This window comes from Balaenoptera borealis (assembly GCF_965194805.1).
Source record: "Balaenoptera borealis genome assembly, chromosome: 6".
Taxonomy (NCBI): domain Eukaryota; kingdom Metazoa; phylum Chordata; class Mammalia; order Artiodactyla; family Balaenopteridae; genus Balaenoptera; species Balaenoptera borealis.
The window spans coordinates 113,924,194-113,944,441 of NC_138863.1; the positions used below are offsets into that span (position 1 = coordinate 113,924,194).

The window sequence follows — 20,248 nt, forward strand, 5'->3', positions numbered from 1 at the left end:
CGTGATTAGCTAAACTGTATAGTTCATGAAGGATCTTAGATTATGTTAAGAACTAGGTCATTATAACATCTAGCTAGGTGAGCATAGCTTTATGAGAAGATTCTTAGAATTTCACTCTTACATAAACACAGATAAATTCTCTAAGTTTCAGATCTTTTACTGTCAAAGTGCAATCCACAGACCAGGAGCATCTGCTTATTAGAAATGCAGAATCTCAGGCTTTACCAAGACCCAGTGAATCAGAATCAGCATTTTAATGAGATCCACCAGTGATTCCTGTTCTTGAATTTGAGAAGCACTGGTTTACCCAACTATCCATAGAACACCTCTTATTCCTGAGCCTTCAAAGCCCAAATAAAAAGAAACAAACCCCTCACATGAAAAAAAAAAAAAAAAAGCCCAAATAATGAGAAGTTTTGATTGTTATTATCTATAACTGGGGAGAAATGAAAAGAGAAAAAATGACCATATACACATATATAGGTGTAGATATATGTGTTTGTATAGCACATATACATATATTTACATAACACATATAAATATATACACGTACATACATACACACATAAGCAAAACCTAAACTTAAGTCTTTCTAGCTATCAGTTTAAGTGGTTGGTCATCAACTGTTTTACCTTTTAAAGAGATTTTAGCTCACTTCCCTTCCCACTAGTGAAGAATAGCACTCAGTTTAATTAAACATTGAATCAAAGAAGGTAAACATCTTTGAGACGTTTCTCATTTTGACAGCTCTTACGACTTAGGACATCTTTAATGTCATATTCTACATTTTTGGTTTATTAAGAATTCTTTCTATTGTTTTCAGCATATTGATGGGTTTTTAAGACTTAATCCCTTAATTTTGATTTACTAAGCTTTTAGTATTTTTTTCACATCAGGATTATTTGTGGCAGGGGAATTGTGGAAGGAGATTACTATAAAAGAAGAGTAAATAAGGTGAAAAAAGCTTCCAGGTCGGGAAAATATTCTAATTACCAGCTAAAGCCTTGGCAAAAATGTATTGGCTTCTGATTGATTTTAGTATATCCATTTCCTAAATCATTTTGGTTTTTCACCTGTGTGCAAAGGCATTTAATGGCATAATGAATTCAGCAATGTATGGGGATGTCACGGTAAAAACCTTTTGCTGGATCTTCAAAAACATTGCTTTTCAGAAACTGTTTCCTTAACAAGTCATGTTGCCTCTCAGCAGGCTTTGCAAAGTTTAAAGCATACTCTCCCATAACTGGCCCCAGATGGAAAATACTCTCTTGAAATTGGCTGGTTTTTTAAGTGTAGCTCTGCATGGCCTTCTCAAAGGAAAAAAATAAGCTTGAACAGAATGCATTTAGTAGCAGGTCTATAATTCCCCCAGCATCCCACGTATTTGGATGTTTTCGCTTTTGGCAGTGGAATTTTTCTAATTTAATTAACTCATTAGTGTTAGCAGATGACACAGTGTGAAAATTCTTTTCCCTAGTCACTTATCTAAATATTCTTCCAATCCACTGGAGTTATGTGCACACTTTATTTATTTTGAAAATGTGTTTGTTTCATTTCTACACTGACTTTCCCCTTAAGAGTTCATGGGCAATGTGTAGACATTTCACATAATGAACTACAACCCTTTCTTCAAGCCATAAATGGAGAAGAGGCCGAGGAGGGAACTAAAAAGTGGGGAAAATCTTTACAAAGAAAGACTGGGAGAAAAACAACAGATGGTTCCGGAAGAGCAGCCAGAGCTGAAATGCTTATCCTGGTCCAAGCCCCTGCCATTCTGTCTCATGCTTTTTAGTTCATACACTGTAAAAATGTCACGATGGTTTGTGTCTGGAAATTAACTGGCAATGCTTCGAATGACAATGAAGGCAAGTTTTCCAGGATTATCCAAACCAAAAGTGAATCTTCTTTGCACTGAAACCATTCACTCCTTCATTCACATTTTTTAACCTTACTTTTTACTATTGACATATAAATCTTCCTTCTTAGATTTTAAACTTCCTTGAAACTTGAGGATCCATCTTCCTTCCTTCCTTTCTTCTTTCTTTGTCTCTTTCTTTCCTTCTCTTTCTCTGCCTCCCCTTCTTCTCCTTCTCCCCCCCTCCTCCCTCCCTTCCCTCCTCCTCCCCCTTCTCCCCACTCCCCTTCCATCCTCTCCTCCTCCCCCTTCTCCCCCTCCCCCCTCCTCCCCCACCCTCCTTTTTTCTCCTCCTCCTCCCCTCCCCCTCCTCCACCTCCTCCTTCTTTCTCTTTCTGTCTCTCTCTGTCTTTTTTCAGGGCCTGATACAGGGCCTGGGACAAAATAGATATTGAATAAATAAATATTACCAAATTCCAAATGAAAGGAATTCTGTTGTGTCATTCCTAGCAGTTATTGACTATCTACTCCAATATTTCATTTTATTTTTCTGAGGATTTTGAACTTTAGTATTTATTTATTTATTTAACCATTTAAACTTGTTATTTTATATTGGAGTATAGCCAATTAACAATGTTGTGACAGTTTCACGTGCACAGCAAAGCAACTCAGCCATACAGAAACATGTATCCATTCTCCCCCAAACTCCCCTCCCATCCAGGCTGCCACATAACGTTGAGCAGAGTTTCTTGTACTATACAGTAGGTTCTTGCTGGTTATCCATTTTAAATATATCAGTGGGAACATGTCAATCCCAAACTCCCTAACTATCCCTTCCCTCCACCCTTCCGCCCACCCTGGTAACCATAAGTTCGTTCTCTAAGTCTATGTTTACTCCAATATTTTAAAACAGGCATCATTTTAATCCTGAGAGCAATTTTGTTAAGATGATTGCTGTTACTATTATCTTAATTTTATCCATGAGGAAATGGAGGCCAAGAGATGTTAAATAACTTGCTCAGGGTCACAGAACCCTTCAGTTAGAGAGTTTGAACTCAGGACTGTCCTGGATGCTGCTACCCAAGAGGACGGTGACGTTGGACAATCAGATCTGATGAAGCTCAAGCAGTGATAAGGGAACTTCTTTGCCTTTCTGTAGCACATCCCCAGTTTCTGCCAAAAATAAGTAAGTACTGGGTAGTAGAAAGGGTTGACTCTGAATTGTTCACTTTAAAAAAGTGAATTTGTGGTATGTGAATTATATCTCAGTTTTTAAAAGATTTAAATAATAAAGGTTGGAAATTAGTGAATTTTGGACATTTTAGAGGTTCTAAGAGCTTTCCCTGTCCTTTGTTCCTTAGGACCTTAGTTCACATTAACATCAGTTCTTTAACTGTTCACCTTTAACTGTTGAATAGCCAATATTGAACAATAGCCAAGATTTCCAGACCCAGATTTCACTGAATCCCTAGTTTCCTGTGTTGGAGGTGCCATTTATCTGAGGAGGGGGTCATGGGACAGTGATTCTTAGGAGTCTGTCCAGCATTTAAATCCTCAACTATAAGCCACTGACTAGTTTCCAGAGTGAGAAGTTTAATAAACAGGAGCTCATGAAACCATTATGCTTAGTGAAATAAGTCAGACAGAGAAAGACAAATACTGTATGTTATCACTTATATGTGGAATCTAAAAAATAAAACAAACTAGTGAATATAACAAAAAATAAATGGACTCACAGAGACAGAGAGCAAACTAGGTAGTGGTCACCACTGCGGGGAGGGAAGCGGGGAGGGACAGGATGGGAGATTAAGAGGTACAAATTACTATGCATAAAATAAATAAGCTATAAGGATATACTGTACCACATGGAATATAGCCAATATTTTATAATAACTGTAATTGGAGGATAATCTATCAAATTTTTGAATCACTGTTATATTTCTTAATATAATATTGCAAATCAACTATACCTCAATTAAAAAAATTTTAAAAACCAATTTTCATCATGATACAAAATTTTTCTCCACTTCAAAGAAAAAACCCGTTGTCACATCCCTCAGAGGGTGTTTCCAGCCGCTAATGTATCTGGCAAGGATGGGATACCGTATTTGGGAAGTCTGTTCTCATTCAGTCTTTTCTAAATCCATTTCAGGGTGCTGTTAGTAGACATTTATGAGTGAAAGTCACATAATGTGGTATTTTTTACACTTATGTCCGAAACGGAGACAGTAGTTTTCTGTTCCGTCAGAGTGCATGTGCATACACACACACTCAATCTCACACACACGCATATATGTATACACTCACACACACACGTGTACACTCACACACACATACATAAGCACGTGTGCACACGCACACACACCCTTATGCATATGACTCACGAATGGATGTATCAATAGCAGAAAGTTATTGAGCCAATATGTCTTCCGAAAGGAAACTGTTGTGTATATGTGTTTAAAGTATAAGGAAAACCAACTGCTTTCCCTTATGTAGACTTAATTGGGCTGAAAAGATTTCAGTACAAAGCTGACAGGAGCTTCAAATGTTCTGTTTGGTAGCTCTATGCAAATCTGACAGATTTATAACTTCTTTTTCCCTCCTGCTATTTGCACTTTGAAACGAGAACAGGCTGCTCACGGAGAACAGTGGGGAGAAAGGAGTGAGCAGGTTGGGAGCATTTGCGTCAAGATTTTCCATTCTTACACTTGGAATACGAAGTTCTTTCCCTCCTTTTCTAAGTGATATGATGACCTCACCCTGAGTTTCTACGATTTGCATATTAATTTGGAATCTAGATTTTTTTTATCGTAGTATAATTGCTTTACAATGTTGTGTTGGTTTCTGCCGCAATCATGAACCAGTGAATCAGTCATGCGCATATGCACGTGCCCTCCCTCTTGGACCTCCCTCCCCCGCCCCTTCCCTCCCAACTGGGCCATCACAGAGAGCGCGGAGCTGAGCTCCCTGTGCTATACAGCAGGTTGCCACTGGCTATCTATTTTGGAATCTAGATTGGATATTTCTGTCTTTAGTCAATATTACTTTCTGCACAAAGCAAAAGACCAGTTTAAGCAGATGATTAGTGAGCCTGAGAGGGTGGGGTAGGAGGAAGGTGCAGGTCCAAACTGTATCCAGTGTTTCTCTTCTTTGGGGTCAGAGTTTGCAAACTAAGGATTGCTGGTTGCAGTGGCTCAAGAAAGGCAATTGCCTCTGTCAACAACTGTGTGTCCCTCAGCCCTTGAGACAGGGAGGGAGATCAAGAAAGGGCACATACCTTCACCTTCTCAAACTGGTGCCCCACTGGCCGTGTGTTGGAGTCTTTCAGGGATCTTAAAAGGAGGATGAGTGGGTCCCACCCTTAGCGATCCAGTCCTGATTTATTTGCTCTTTGGTGACTCCGCAGGTGACTCTAACCTGCAGCCAAGTCTGAGACCAACCCCTCTAACCAGTAGTTGCCATCCCCGGCTGCTGCCCCCATACTCGGGGGCCGGCGCCCATGCCCCTAGAGACTGCAGTGGTCTGGGATGGGGCCTGGGCGTTGGTGAATTTTACAAGCTCCCCAGGGGTTTCTAAGGAGCAGCCAGGAAGGAGATCTGCTGAGCTACCTGGTCAGCAGATTTTGTCACTGTTCTTGTCATATCCAATTCTGAAATTACTCTTTGTAGAGTTTATATCACGTAGGAGCCAGTTTGTTGAGTGCTCAAGGGAGATGCCAGTGAGTGTGGCACTGTCTCTGCTCTCTGGATGCTATTAGGCTGCACACAGTCGTATTTTGCATTGTTTGTTGCTTAATGAAGCTGATTGAAAACTATCTTGACTCTAGGTGTGGAAGGGCTTTTTCATGCATTGTCTCTTCCGAACCTGAAACTATCTGGGGGAGGATAGATTAGGAAATGCAGATTCACAGAAGTTAGGGAACATGCTCAAATGTCCATGGCAAAGAGGGCTGGGGGCCAAATCTTCCAATGCCTTTCAGCGCTATCATTTCCCCCCATTTCTTCTGGCAAACCATGAACATTTCAGAACAGGGATGAGGAGAGAGGGAATCAGAGAAGCAGAAATTGAGATGGAGAAACCTATTCTCAGAAAGTGTGTGAGTGTATGAGAGTGTGTGTGTAAGTGTGTATGTCTGTGAGAGGGTGTGTCTGCATGTGTGTGACTATTGCATGTGAGGAAATATGACTTTGAGGTTCTATTTAACGGTGTTGTTTGGTTCTTGTCCGTTGAAAATTATACAGTCTTTTAAAGTCTAACAGAAAAAAGAAACTACTAACATCTCTAGGAATATTAAAGGATCTGTCTGGCACTGAAAAACCATTACTATCTGTGAGGAAAATTAAAAAGAGTTTACTAAGGCCAACTCAGATTTCTACCGATACCAAGAAATAGTATTTTAATCAGCTAGAAAGAGATGTATGTGAGCAGAGGTCACTATCAATGACCATCAGTCACAAAAGGATGCTTAATATCCTGTCTTCCTTAAACTCTCTGACCATTTCCATCCCCGTGCAGGGAGGGAGAGGCATCTAACCTATCACTTGGAGTCAGATATGTGCTCTTTATAACCAGAGTTGTGAGAAGCCATAGGAAAGACATGAACACGACTGGATCATGGTGCTTTGTAAGTGCAGGCAGGGCCCAAGGAGTAATGTTTAGGTTGACAGTGGTTTAAAAATCATGCTAAAATGTTTTCTTTGAGGCTTGGGTATGTCTGTGTGTTTGTCTCAGAAAGTAATGTCTGTGTTATAAATGTGCATGGCTTTTCTTTGCTTTAGCAATGTTATATTGCTGCTCAGCTCTTTATATATTCATGAAGACAGCTGTAAACATTCAGGCATTCATTTATTCATGCAAACAGCAAATGCTCATTGAGTGTCTGCCATGTTGCTATGCACCAGGCATTATAATACTACCCTGGAGAACATAGAATAGAAAATAGTGTTCCTGCCCTCCAGGAGCTAAGTGCCTAGTAGAATTTTTAATCTAAAAATTGGCACCAGCCAGCCCAAGGAAGGCTGGCTGTCTGTCCAAAGGAATCTCTATGGCGTGCGCCTCAATCATGGTCAAACCTGGAAAAGAGAAACTACTCTAGGTATTTCAAGCAGAGAGGGATTTAATGTGAGGAATTGGTTATGAAGCTGTTGGAAGGGCTGGAGGGGCAGAAGGCATAGGTGGTGGTACTCAAAGATTGGGAAGCTGCTACTGCCCTTTCTTAGGATGAGTGGTTGGAGGAATCACGGAAGTTACCAGAGCCTGTACCCCCTGCTTTTGATCCTGCGCATCTGGAGCTGGAAGCAGAATGGCTTCTCCCTTCCTGTTGCCTTCTGATTTCTCACAGCCTCCTATTGGCAGAATCCAACTTGACCAACCGACTAAGAAGTCTTGATAATGTAGTTTGCACCTCTAGACCTGCAATAGGGAGAAGTTATAGCAGGGCTAGGCGGATGTGGACGGTGGTGGTAGTGAAATCCACAGTCCAATAACCAGTGGAGAGGGAGGGGGTCTGGCAGTAGCCACTGACACCCAGAGTTTTTGTGACTCGGTACACTGAGATGTGACCAGGCTTTGAAATCTGACTGAAACTAACTCTTACGGATTGAAATGTATCCCCCCCACCCAAATTCATATGTTGAAGCCCTAACCCCCAATGTGCCTATATTTGGGGATAGGGCCTTTTAGGAGATAATTAAGGTTAAATGAAATCATAAGAGTAGGGGTCTCATTCAATCAGACTGGTGTCCTAATAAGAAAAGGAAGAGACACCGGAGGCATGTGTGCAAAGGAAAAGGCCATGTGAGGATACACAGAGAAGGCAGGCAAATGCAAGTTAAGGAGAGATGCCTCACCAGAAACCAACCCTGCCAGCACCTTGATCTTGAACTTCCAGCCTCCAGAACTGTGAGAAAATAAATGTCTATTGTTTAAGCCACCCAGTCTGTGGTATTCTGTTATGACCACACAAGCTGACTCATATACTAAGCAAATACATAAATGATGAATATAAACAGTTAGATGCCAAATTGCAAACTTTTACTAAAAATGCAACTCTCCAAAAGATTGCCTACTTATATTTGCTGGTCAACACATTCTTCTTCAATAAGTAAAACTACATGGGAATCAAATAAAATTAGGAGGTTGTTTGATGACAGTGGTCTCTGAGCAAGGGAGTTTGTTGGATAATACAGATGACCAGTGTCATACCGAAGTGTCTTTGGGGGCTGACACTCATTTTTCCTCTAGACCTGCAGTCCTTGTTGGGTTTATATACATGAGGGCACCCTCTTCCCCCATGGTGCTGGGGGCAGAGTGTATGAGCCTTCCTGACTTTTCCTTTGTGGGCCCCTCCTCTTTTCATACTGACACAACCTGGTTGCCATTTGTTTCTTTTGGGTGGCCTTGCTTTGATCCTGTTGAATAACTTACTTTGATCCTTTCCATGCTCGTTTTATGGTTTAATTCACAAACTTTCAAGTTCTTGGGGTAGAGGTAGTACATATACTTAGGCTGATAATTGGCCAGGATGTACTGCTATAGCTGTACTGCTTATTGCCTTTCACTGTGCCCTTCTGATCAGTCAATACCTATGCCATATCAGTTGCTAAATGTTTTGAATGTCAATCTTTGCCTATATAATTAGCATCATAAAACGTGAAAAGAAATTGACCAGGTTAAGCTGTTCAATCAGCCTTCCATGTAGCAGACTAGCCTGTTCAAGAACTGTCAAAAGGATCTCCATTTCCCAATGACAGCTTCATCAGCTTATTACAGAGCAAAAAATTCAGTCACTAGAGTTGCTTCTTAATGAGTTGAATCATATATACCAGAAGGGATAATGAATATGTCTAACATTTAAAGCTTACCTACTATGTGATCTTTATTTACTTTATTTTATTTTTGGAGCAAGGAAAGGTTTATTGCAGGGCCAAGCAAGGAGAAAGGGTGGCTCATGCCCAAAAACCCTGAACTCCCTGATGTTTTGTTTTGTTTTTTTAAATAAATAAATAAATTTATTTATTTATTTATTTATTTATTTATGGCTGTGTTGGGTCTTCATTACTGCATGGGGGCTTTCTGTAGCTGTGGTGAGCAGGGGCTACTCTTTGTTGAAGTGCACAGGCTTCTCACTGCGGTGGCTTCTCTTTTTGCGGAGCACAGACTCTAGGCACATGGGCTTCAGTAGTTGTGGTGCATGGGCTTAGTTGCTCTGTGGCATATGGGATCTTCCTGGCCCAGGGCTCAAACCCATGTCCCCGGCATTGGCAGGTGGATTTTTAACCACTGCGCCACCAGGGAAGCCTCCCTGATGGTTTTTGGGGAAAAGTTTTTATAGGCAAAATTTGGGGTGAGGGCTGTAGAGTGTGTGACTTTCTTCTGATTGGTTGGTGGTGAGGTAACAGGGCGGTGCTCCAGGAATCTTGAGCTCAGCCTGAAGTTACTATCCTCCACCTGGTTGGGGACCTTAGTTCCTGCAGAAGAGCTCAAAGATATTGTTCTGTATATTCCTTGAGGAGGAACCAGGACCCTGTCCCAAGGCTGCGCTATTGTTTCTTGACTACTCCTCCCTTGTTTCTGCATTCCCTCCCTTCCCTGATTAGCAACTGTTTGAATCTGCCCTTTGGAACTCAGGAAAGGTTAAGGAGGCTGAATGAAGCATATTTCCTACAAAATAGGGGGACACGGAAAAGATTTGTACCCAGGAGCCCCACAGGGTCCTGCTTGGCTTCAATCCCCCCTTTTCTTTGATACTCCTCAATCTTGAGGAGCACAGGTGTTGGACAAGAAAGGGAATAACGTTTTGGATAGAGACTTTAATCATAAACTCAGCAGAGGAACTCGGTTTTAGGGGGACTTGGTTTCAGTCCTGCTATGTGATCTTTCAGTGGATCATCTCATTAGTCATCACAACAACCCTACTAGGAAGAAGGTCCTGTTATTAGTGTCCTTTCATAGATGAATCAACTGGAGCTTAAATAGGTTAAATAATGTAATGTGATCAGCAAGTAAGGAGTGAAGTAGAGAATCAAACCTGAAGATTAACCATTGTGCTTAGAACAAACAAGTCACCTTGGCCTATAAGACCCTGTGTGAACTAGTTGTTACTTAAATCTCAGAACTTTTTTCACACATTCTCTTCCTAGTTTGCTTTAGGGCACACAAACCTCTTTACCAGCTCCTTCCCAGCAGAAAGACTGGCCCCTCTACCTTGGAATGCTTTTTTTTTTTTTGGCTCCGTTGGGTCTTTGTTGCTGTGCGTGGGCTTTGGCGAGTGAAGGCTACTGTTCATTGCAGAGCGTGGGTTTCTCATTGCGGTGGTTTCTCTTGTTGCAGAGCACGGGCCCTAGGTGCGTGGGCTTCAGTAGTTGTAGCACGTGGGCTCAGTAGTTGTGGCACGTGGGCCCTAGAGTGCAGGAACCTCAGTGGTTGTGGCGTGTGGGCTCAGTAGTTGCAGCATGTGGGCTCTAGAACGCAGGCTCAGTAGGTGTAGCACGTGGGCTTAGTTGCTCTGTGGCATGTGGGATCTTCCCGGACCAGGGCTCGAACCCGTGTCCCCTGCACTGGCAGGCGGATTCTTAACCACTGCACCACCAGGGAAGCCCTGGACTGCTCTCTACCCATGTTTTTATATGGCAGCTCATACCCTTACCATTCTGGCTAAACTTTGCTTCCCTTTTCACACACTTGACCCTCAGTTACACCAGTCACGGGGGGTTGTTTCCTTCATAGCAGGTACCGATCGTGGTTTGGAGTTGTTTGCTTATTTGTTTTCTGTATCCTCCCACTAGAATGTAATCTCCACAGAGGCGGGGGCTCCACAGATGTCACCAGCATCAAAGTACTGAGTCCTCCATTCATTAGGCACTTAATAAACATGAGCTAAATGCCAAAGTATCATCTATTGTGATCTATTAAACCCCAAGACTCTTGGGAATATAAGACTCAGGAGGGCATGCTTTTGTTGGACGGGGGAATCTCAGGGCCTGAGTAGTCTCTGTAGCTGGATTGATCATCACAGAGAGTATTCTGAGCCACCAAAGCACAGAGTCCCTGGGATGAGAAGGGGGCTGCAAAGTGGGTGGGAACAGCTGAAAGCACGAAAGACAGCCCCCAAATAAATTTCAGTTAACTAATCGTTTGGCCTATACTATTAGCATAGAACTAACTTTCTTCTGACAATTGCTGCCAGTGCTTTGTTGGTTTTTAACTCTTAGGCCCTACCAACAAGCAGATATTAAGAACTGACTATATTTAAAGAACTGCCCCAGGTGATGAAGGTGATTACTAAGGTCCCTAAGGACTTCTATGAACCTTGGGAGGGAAAGGAATCGTTGCCAAATGGAGTGATGCAGAAGGTTTAGGGAAGGATCGGGGATCTGAGCCAGGCACTGGGGCAAGGGGAGGATTAGACCAGATGGAGGTATGATCTGAAGTGTGGTTTCGGGAACGTTCTTCGTGTGTTTGGAGATTGTAAAAGACTGGTTCGCAGGAATTAGACCTTGAACATGATGTTGAAAAATTTGGATTTTATCCTGAAGTCAGAGTGGAGTTTCTGAGTGGACCAGTAATGAATTAAAATGAGTATTCCTGAAAGTGAGAGATGGAATGATTAAAATGGAAAAGAAGAAGCCCGTCAGTTTCCTACAACTGACTATAACGTGGGCAAACCCTGCCTGGGGCACAGCTGTCTCAACCCTCTTCCTGGTAGGGGAAACCAAGAGAAAGAGGCCACATTCTGTGTATGGGCTGTGAGGTCGCGTCTGTTGCATCCTCGTTAAACTTGGAGCAGTTGAAATAATTCTAAAAAATATTTCTTCTCAACTGTGTCAGAAACTGATTGGTACAGCATTTTATTAAGCTCAGCTCTTCTATGTCAGCAGTTCAATGGCTGATATAAAATGTGTTTTTTGCGAATTATGAGCAATTTCTGTACGTCAAAGTGCCTGAGTCATCAAAATTCTGAGTCATCAAAGGCATATTAAATTATGTCGACTTGTATTTAAGGTTAACTGGTTTTTAATGTTATCCGTGCATAATTAGAACTTAAATGTAAGTTGTCATTTATTGCCTTTAAACCATTTTTATGTACATCGTTTGATGGCCATTTGTTATCTGTTTTTGCAGTGGAGAAAGATGAGCTTCAGAGAGCCTAAATGACTTGTCCAAGGTCACTTGGCTGATGGGTAGGAAAGTCTGGGTTCAAACCTATTTCTTTCATTTCAAGCACTTTACATCTTGGTAAAAACTGGAAGCTAGTGTTTAATACATCTAATGCCTCCTTACTAACCAGAATACCGAGTCATTCCTGAGCAAGCAATCTCAGTGGAGTGCAGGGATTAACTCTATCTGATTTGGTGAAATGCAGTGGGTGTTCAAATACTTACTCACGATAATGATGCCATGACCATTCATGCTGATTCAACCTTTCCCAAAGCAAATGTCTCTTGTAATGTTCCTTAAATAGGTTTAAATTAAGTATTTTTAAATTAAATATTGACAGTAATGTTCATGTTTCAGTCTCCCCTTCCTGGGCCTTGGACTCAACAGCTCTTGGATATGGAGCATGGCTTTGTCCATTTGCTCTCATGGAATCTGCAGACCGCATCCCTGGGCACAGCAACAGAATGATGCTGGCGGATAGAGAGAGGACGGGTGTGAAGCAAGTGTGGCATGAAACTGACTGTTTGCTTTTTTCCACAGTCTGCTGAGTAGACCTGCAAACCCATTCCACAACTCCATTAGTAAAACCTGTGAAAACACAGGGGCCTCCGTAAAGACGACTCTGACCTTGGCAGCGGGAGAGGGTTTTGGAGTCGAGGGAGGCCAGTTCTAAACTTATGATTTGGGTCTGGGTATTTTTGGCTTCAACACTTGCTCCTGGTTAGAAAGTGAACAACAGGGGTCTAAACACTGTTCGCTCGGATAGTAAAACACATGTTCACTTTTTGCAGTGACCCTGGAAACAGAAGGGGAATTCTTATAAATCACAAAGGAAAATAAATAACTTCACTCATGGAGGGCAAGAGACAGCTTGAGAAAAGGGACTTTGGAAAAAGGCTGTCTCTAGATAGCAGTCTTGTGGTAAGTACTAAATATTCATTTACCACTATATGTTTTGGCTTAAAATGCATTATTCTTTGACTGTGATTTCCTAAACCCTGTGCTTTCAAAACCTCTATTCCAGTTACCCCATTAGCAATATCTCCTGGGATATTTGTTTCACTTATTTTTTACAAAGTCAAAAGCCAGCAAACTATTGGAATGTTTGTATAGTGTCCTAATAGGCAAATGTCATAATCTGTCAGCATTATATATAATTACATTAATTCCAGCTGAAGTAAACTTTAACCCATACAAAAACACTACTGTACAGCTGATACCAAATGCCAAGCTAGTATATAGTTGTTCTATCACCCATTTATCTTAACTCTGGGGGTAAGTTGAACAAGAATGAAGTAGAGCTTCAAATACTGAAGAGCGAAGAAAATCTCTGAGATCTTGGGTATGTAAATTTGTTCAATGGTCCATAAACTTTCTTTCTAAAAGTTTGAATACTGATGAGCGTCATTCTTAACAATTTGGTTGGGTTTGCTTTCGTGTATGAGAATCTGGTTAGTCCAGGGAAATAGACTAAGTCACTGATTTCTGAAGGTTGGCCGTTCTTTCACAGTCTGAGCTGAGATGTTTGGGGAGGCAATGATACATCTGAACGGAGTAAGAAATCAAATGAAGCAAGTCATTCCTTACTCTTTTGGTCATCTACTCAAGTAGAAATGTAGCTTAGTACCTTCTTTGGCATGACATTTAGGGTTGTGCTTTATTCATTTGTGTCCTCCCAGCTTCTGGCCTGGAGTTGGGGTCAGAGTAGGTATCCAATAAAATATTTGTTGATTTATTAGTTGCCCTTTTCCAATTCTGCTGCTGTAGGTCTTGCTCTGTCGGTGTCTGGATTAGCTATTTACCCTGTGACTGCTGAGGCTTCACGTCACAAACTGTTCATAAATGTGAGTTTCTGGGAATTGAGAAAAGAGTCGCATTTAACTTTTGTGTCTAGCTCTTCTGTGTCTCTGTGAGCTCTGCACCAAGCAGCATACCTTCAGAGGCTAAGAGCTCTTCTAGGATTTTAAGTTCTCCTCCCAGTCTGCATGCCCTCTTCTCAGTTCTGAGGTCTTTCTGTCTCCAGGTACAGTGCAGTGAAAATAGTGTGTGTGTGTGTGTGTGTGTGTGTGTGTGTTTATATGTCTATACCCTTTGCAACTTCTAGAGAAACTTAGGATAAAAAGATAATTTCTCAGCCTCTCCTTTTTTTCTTTGCCAAAGGAAACACTTCTTACATATCAACCTGCCAGTAAGGTCTGTCTTATGCCTAGCTAGGCACTCGTGTAGTATATATAGTAGGAGCAGCCCAAGAAAGGTTCTCTTAACCCAGAAGTATCATCCTTGCTGATTAACCCCTAAAGCCCCCAATTTGGCCTTAGGTCCCGGAGAAGATACAAAGACCCTATGAAAGCAAACATGCTAAGCTGTTGTCTTTTACTCGTTCACAGTAGCACTCATTAATGAAAGGTCTTGGGTCATTCCCAGATGTCAGACAGATGAGCAGAGTTTTGTTGAGGGAGTTGCTAAACAAAAGGATGCAGAGCACAGAGTGCCAGCATGCAAGGCTGGGCTGGGGCAAGGAGGGGAGCGGACGTGGATTATCACGAGGGCACTGGGCACCTGAAAATCAGAGAAGGAGATTCAATGAAATTTTTGCCATGTTTAAATTTTCCTTAGGGACAGACTTGACTGTGGGCATAAATCAAAGCCGTCGTATTACCTGTGCTGGCTGAAAATCCCAAAGCAAGCTTGCGTTCCCATTGGCATGTGTCTCTAGCCTGAGTCTTGTGGGGACTGTGGATCTGTTTCTTGACTTACAGCACAAAAGAACGTTGGGAAAAGGAGAACGTGTTGCTTGGTACCACCTGAGAAACGCCATCCTGTTAAATCTCCCCAAATGATGCCTAGGAGAGTTTTTACACTAGTGAAATGTCTTCCTTGTTTACTAGAGGCAGATTGAATGTGGCATCTGCATGTGCCTGTTGGGAAAATGCTGAAAAAGAATTCGTTCTCCTATGACTATGTGGCCCAAGGTGCATTGATGCTTGAATGCTATTCATTGTTATACCCGGTAGGCCATGTGACTATGATTTTGCCTTCTGTTTTACCGTTATGTTCTTCCCTCACATAAGATGCCACTATTGGGGCAATGACAGCAAGAGGATTGGTTTTTAGGGTGTGAGACCCATTGAAAGACCCTAGTGAATTTTATTTTGACTGTCAGAGAGACAGACACAAATGGGGGAAGAGATCAAAGCTGACTGGCCTGTAAAGGACTTGAACCCAAGACCTTGTCCTCCTCTTTGGCTCTGTGCCGAAACTGCACAAATAACTAGGCAAGAAGCACACAGAGATGATTCTAGATCAGGATTGCTGGGAAACACAAGGGGAAAAAAAAGAAAGAAACACCTGGCATCATATCACACACTCTTCATTCCCAAGTCATTTTTTAAAATTTTATTATTCTATTCTATTCTATGTTAGTTTTATTTTTTATTTGATTTATTTATTTTTTTTCTATTCTATGTTATTTTTAAATCGTAGAATCCAAATTGGGAATGGGTTATCCAGTCCCCTCACTCTGCAGAAAAAGTAGTTAATAATCAACAAGTTTAAACGCTTTTCCTGAGGCTGCACAAGTAGGATACAACCAAGAGTAGAAGTGAGGTTTCTGAGCTGTCACTTCAGTTCTTTGTCTTTCATTCTCTAATAATAATCCAGTAAGAGAAGATCCTTTGGAAAACTGAGCAGAGGAAAGAGAAACATACTAAACTCTTAAGTCTTGACATTCCACTGCTGTAATCGTTATGACCCATATTTTTGAGAGTCAGAGGGCTCAGAGGTAATTTCCACTTTCAGATTTTTGCAGGCAAAAATTCCTTAGAATGTACTGCAGGAATATGGCACTATTAACTTCATTACACTTTTTATTTGACATAATCAAATCCTGAAGTGTTGAGCAGCTCCCCTGCAACAGTCTTAAAAATTTTATGCTGGAGGAACCACAGAATAAAAAAATCTCACAGTCCAAATACTGAAAAAAAGCTCCAACTGGGGGATGCGAGTTTGTGGTCCTTAGTCACAATTTTGCTTTCAGGATGTGACACATGGGAGGGTTTGAGAGAGAGAGAGAGAGAGAGAGAGAGAGAGTGTGTGTGTGTGTGTGTGTGTGTGTGTGTATGTGTCTAGGCACGTGTGCACCCTAGTAACGCTCAAGTATTCTTTGATGTTGCTGATTTTTGACTTGATGAATCATCCTTTTAAAGAAGAACGTGACAGGGGAAGTGAAACTGAAATGAAAAATGTGTTTCCATGTGAGGGGTAAAGACACCGAGAGAAAGACAAGCGACGACACGTTGGCCTCTCCCGGTAGGAGTATGCCAAGGAGCCACGTGTTCATGGAAAGTACAGTCTTCTCTCTGATGACAATAAAAATCACCCCAGAAATTGGGGCCTCTTCCTGGCCCAAAACTCTTCAGCCCACCCCAGGATGCTTTTTTTTTGATCAGAAAAAGTCAGCATTTCACACTGCTTTTCTATTTTCAGGAATCATCCCTGCAAATGGGCCGCGTGTATAGCTATCTGACGCTTGTAGCCGTGGTAGCATTTAGTTGCTGAGCAGGCCGGGAAGTGAACGTTTCTCCAGCTCACATTTCAAGAGCAAAGATTCTCTTTTAATTTGGGGGGAAAATACCTTTTGCTTTTAAGCACAGATAGGAGTTAACAGTTTCTCTCATGAGTGATGAACCCCAATCTTTTCTCCCCCACTGAAAGGAAGACAAAACGGTGGCCGTACTAGGTCCTCACATCTGACAGAGTGCAGTTTTGATAGACTCGTGGCAGCAGGGAAGCCCCCTCACAGGTCCTGCAATTCATCCTTCAGCCTCTGGATGGCTGGCGTCCAAATCGTTCGCGTAATCAGGCCTTCCACAGGCTCCCATTAACTCTGTCGGTCAACAAACGTCACTGGAAACCTGCTTTATATTTACGATGCTTTAGTAGCCATGGGGTGTGCTGGAGAGTTGCCATTTCCCCCTCCAGATCCAGTCCATCCTTCTCTACCTGGCTGGGCACTCCTGGAGAAGGTACCACGTGGACCTTGTTAAAAGAATCCCTGGCCTTCTGACATCTCACTGAGTTTGGCCAATGGGATGACCTAGAAGGGCATCACAGGTTGGGAGGAAAGAGAAGTTGAGGTCATTGTTTTCCTGCTCTCTCCCTGCCTCGCTGTGGACCACAGGGACTGGACTGATCTCCCTAGGGCCACAGCGTTCGTTGGGCAACTCTCTCCCACAACTTTAGCTGCAGTTACAGCCACAGCTCTCTGTGTTCCGGCACCTTCTCTCTCCCCAGGCCCCTTCAGGCTTTTTGTTAGTAATGACTCCTGGGTGTTGCCAGCCCATCTCATGTTGGTTTGCTTTAGGTCTGCCCACACTTTAATCAATAGTTCCTTTACCAAAATCTCCTCAATTAAATGGTTTGAGTGTGTCATCTTTTTTCCTGCAGGGTGACCCTGACTGATATGAGGAAATACTCCTTCTCAAAGTGTTTACAGGTTATTTGTAGAAGCTGATCTAATGAGCAGGGAAAATAACATAACATGGAGAAGATACACAGGTGCGACATTTGGCAGTGACAGGACTTGAGATCATTCTGGGGGAATGTAAGGAGACACCATGCAGTAGCTGTTGTTAGATCTGTGCTTCGAAGCAGTGGTGAGAATTCGGTAGGTGAGGATTGGGATAGAAGAGAAGAAAGACGGACTTCCCTGGGGGTCCAGTGGTTAAGACTCCACGCTTCCAGTGCGTGGGGTACGGGTTCAATCCCTGGTTGGGGAACTAAGATCCCACATGCTGCATGGCACGGCCAAATAATAAAAATAAATTTAAAAAAAAAGAGAAGAAAGGCAACCCAAGGAGATTGTCCTAAACCCCTTGGTGACAACTCATTTCATTGCTGAATTATTTTTTTCCCAGGAAAACTTCTTCCTTATAGCAAATTGTGATGGTTAATTTTATATGTCAACTCAGCTGGACTAAGGGATACCCAGATAGCTGGCGAAACATTATTTCTGGGTGTGTCTGTGCGGATGCTTCCAGAAGAGATTAGCATTTGCATTGGTAGACTGAACAAAGAAGACTCCCTTAACCAGTGTGGGTGGGTATCTGATCTGTTGAAGGCCTGCATAGAACAAAAAGGCAGAGGATGGGCGAATTTGCTCTCTGCATGAGCTGGGACATCCACCTTCTTCAGTCCTCAGACGTGGGTGCTTCTGGTTCTCAGGCCTTTGGACTCAGACCTGTATCATTGGCTCCCTGGTTCCCAGGCCTTGGGGTTTGGAGTCAACTACACCACTAGCTTTCCTGGGCCTCCAGCTCCCAGGCAGCTATGGGCCTTCTCAGCCTCCGTAATCACAAGGACATTCTCTCATAATAAATCTCTTTATTTATACACACACACAGACAGAGCCCTGACTGACATGCAAATTTAAATTTCTGTTGTTTTATCTTCAGTTATTCCGTTCCCCCCGACCCTGCCACCCTGTTTAGTGACTGGCGTCAGCAAACTCTGTAAAAGGCCACAGAGTGAACAGTTGAGGCTTTGCAGGCTCAAGGAGCAGTCACAACAACTCAACTCCATGGTTGTGGCGCAGAGCAGACACACACAAGACAGAAATCAGTGGGTGGGGCTTATGTGCCAATAAAACTTTATTTACAAAGACAGCAGCAGGCTGGATTCTGAAGGCTATCTGCACGCGTTAGAGAAATGGGAAGCTTGAGGGTCCAGGTTGGCTTTTCCTGAGTGCTCACTTTCTGAGTAGTGATTTGTGTTTACCCTCAGGACAGGTAGTACCCCGAGGCAGGCAAAGAGGCGGGTTGAGGCTGTCATGCAAAGATGCAGGTCCTCAAGAAGTTGAGGAAAGGGAAAGGTTTTAGAAGGTTTTAGAAGGGTTTTAGAAAGCTCTAAAGGTTTTAGAAAGTACTCACTGAGACGACTTCTAAACGCAAAGTCCGGGCACGGTTCATGTTGTTCACAGCAGCCATTGGATTGTGAGCACTCAGGAAAATGTCTGCATCTTGTACATGCTCCAGGCATTTCTGTAGCTACCCCTACTTTGCTGGTGCTATAGTTAGACTACCCTTCACCAGAGGGGTGCTGTGCAGAAACTACCAGGTTGCTGGAGAAGGTTTCTAGCTACTCAAATCCCAGCTACCCTTGATCCCTTCTCCTAAAGGAAGAATATATAAAATAGGGTTTCCTCAGTGCCTCTGACCACTGGGCAAAGACCAAGCTGCCCTCTGGGAAGCCTGACGTTTGTTCTCTGATGTCAAGATTTGTTTGAGATTTCCCAAGTGAGCATCAAGTGGAGGAGGGTCAAGGAATGAGAGCGAGCTTTTTATTTCCCGACTGCTTCATTCCCCCTAAAAAAAGGACAGTTCTCTTAGCCGTCTCCTAGATGTCCTAAGAACAGACCATGCACCAGAGCCAGATGTTGGAAGGTGTGGTGATGTCTGAGGATCCAACCAAGGCCTCTTTTGAAGGAAAAAGCAACCGTGGAGAACAGGCCAGCTTCGGTCTGGGCTAGTAACCTTTCTAAAGTGGCATGCTGAATCTTTGACTGTTCCCCTTGAAAGTGGGCAGTGGTAGAGTTTAAGAAGTGTAAGATCCTTATATGGATAGTTACCCAGCGAATCTGCCCACCAGCCTAGCTGAACCCATCATGGCCGGTCAAGAGAACGCTGGAGAAGTGCCCTGTCCAGCTGCCCTCCAGCAGCACAGATCCTTGGGGACTATGGATAGATTTGGGGCAGATGAGCTGGGGGAAGACAGGGGAGGCTTGGCCAGGTGGGCACAGCCCACAACACCTGGTTGCTAAGCATTGTAAAGGGGCTCTGGACAAACAGAAAGAGATCAGAACCCAGCAAGAACAACGCTGGGAGGGAGATTAAAGATCTGAGCAACGCTGCTGCTGAGAACGGAGTATGAATGGAGAATAGGACAGAAGAGCAGGTGTAGAATATGCCCAAGTGGTGGGCCTGGAGTATGTCAGCAGTGGGGCTGGCTGAGTCGAACACAGAAGCCACCTTAGCAGACAGTGTTCAGGCAGAGAATCATGCATCGAATGTCGACCAGGAGGGCTTCCTTCCCTTAGTAATAATAGCGGCAATTTTTTGAGGCTTACTGTGTGCCAGGCACTCCACTCAATGCTTTAGGTGGAAACTGTCATTTAATACTCAGGACAACCCCTTAAGGTAAGAACTCTAATTATTCCTGTTTACAAATGAGAAATCAGAA

General features: G+C 42.8%; 1 protein-coding gene across 17 annotated transcripts in view; it reads left to right on the plus strand.

Moving 5' to 3' along the window:
* NCKAP5 (NCK associated protein 5) overlaps positions 1-20,248 on the plus strand; it is a 1,102,730-nt gene that overhangs the window by 191,824 nt on the left and 890,658 nt on the right. For 16 of the 17 annotated variants that reach the window (XR_014246257.1, XM_082397785.1, XM_082397783.1 and 13 more), the window contains exon 2: positions 12,805-12,934. Coding sequence is in view for 16 of the 17 variants with exons in the window: in XM_082397785.1 (XP_082253911.1) it covers positions 12,866-12,934 (69 nt within the window). In the remaining variant the exon portion in view is untranslated. Of the gene's footprint in view, positions 1-6,861; positions 6,951-12,804; positions 12,935-20,248 lie in introns of those variants that run through there. The other variant, XM_082397788.1, reaches the window with a different exon arrangement.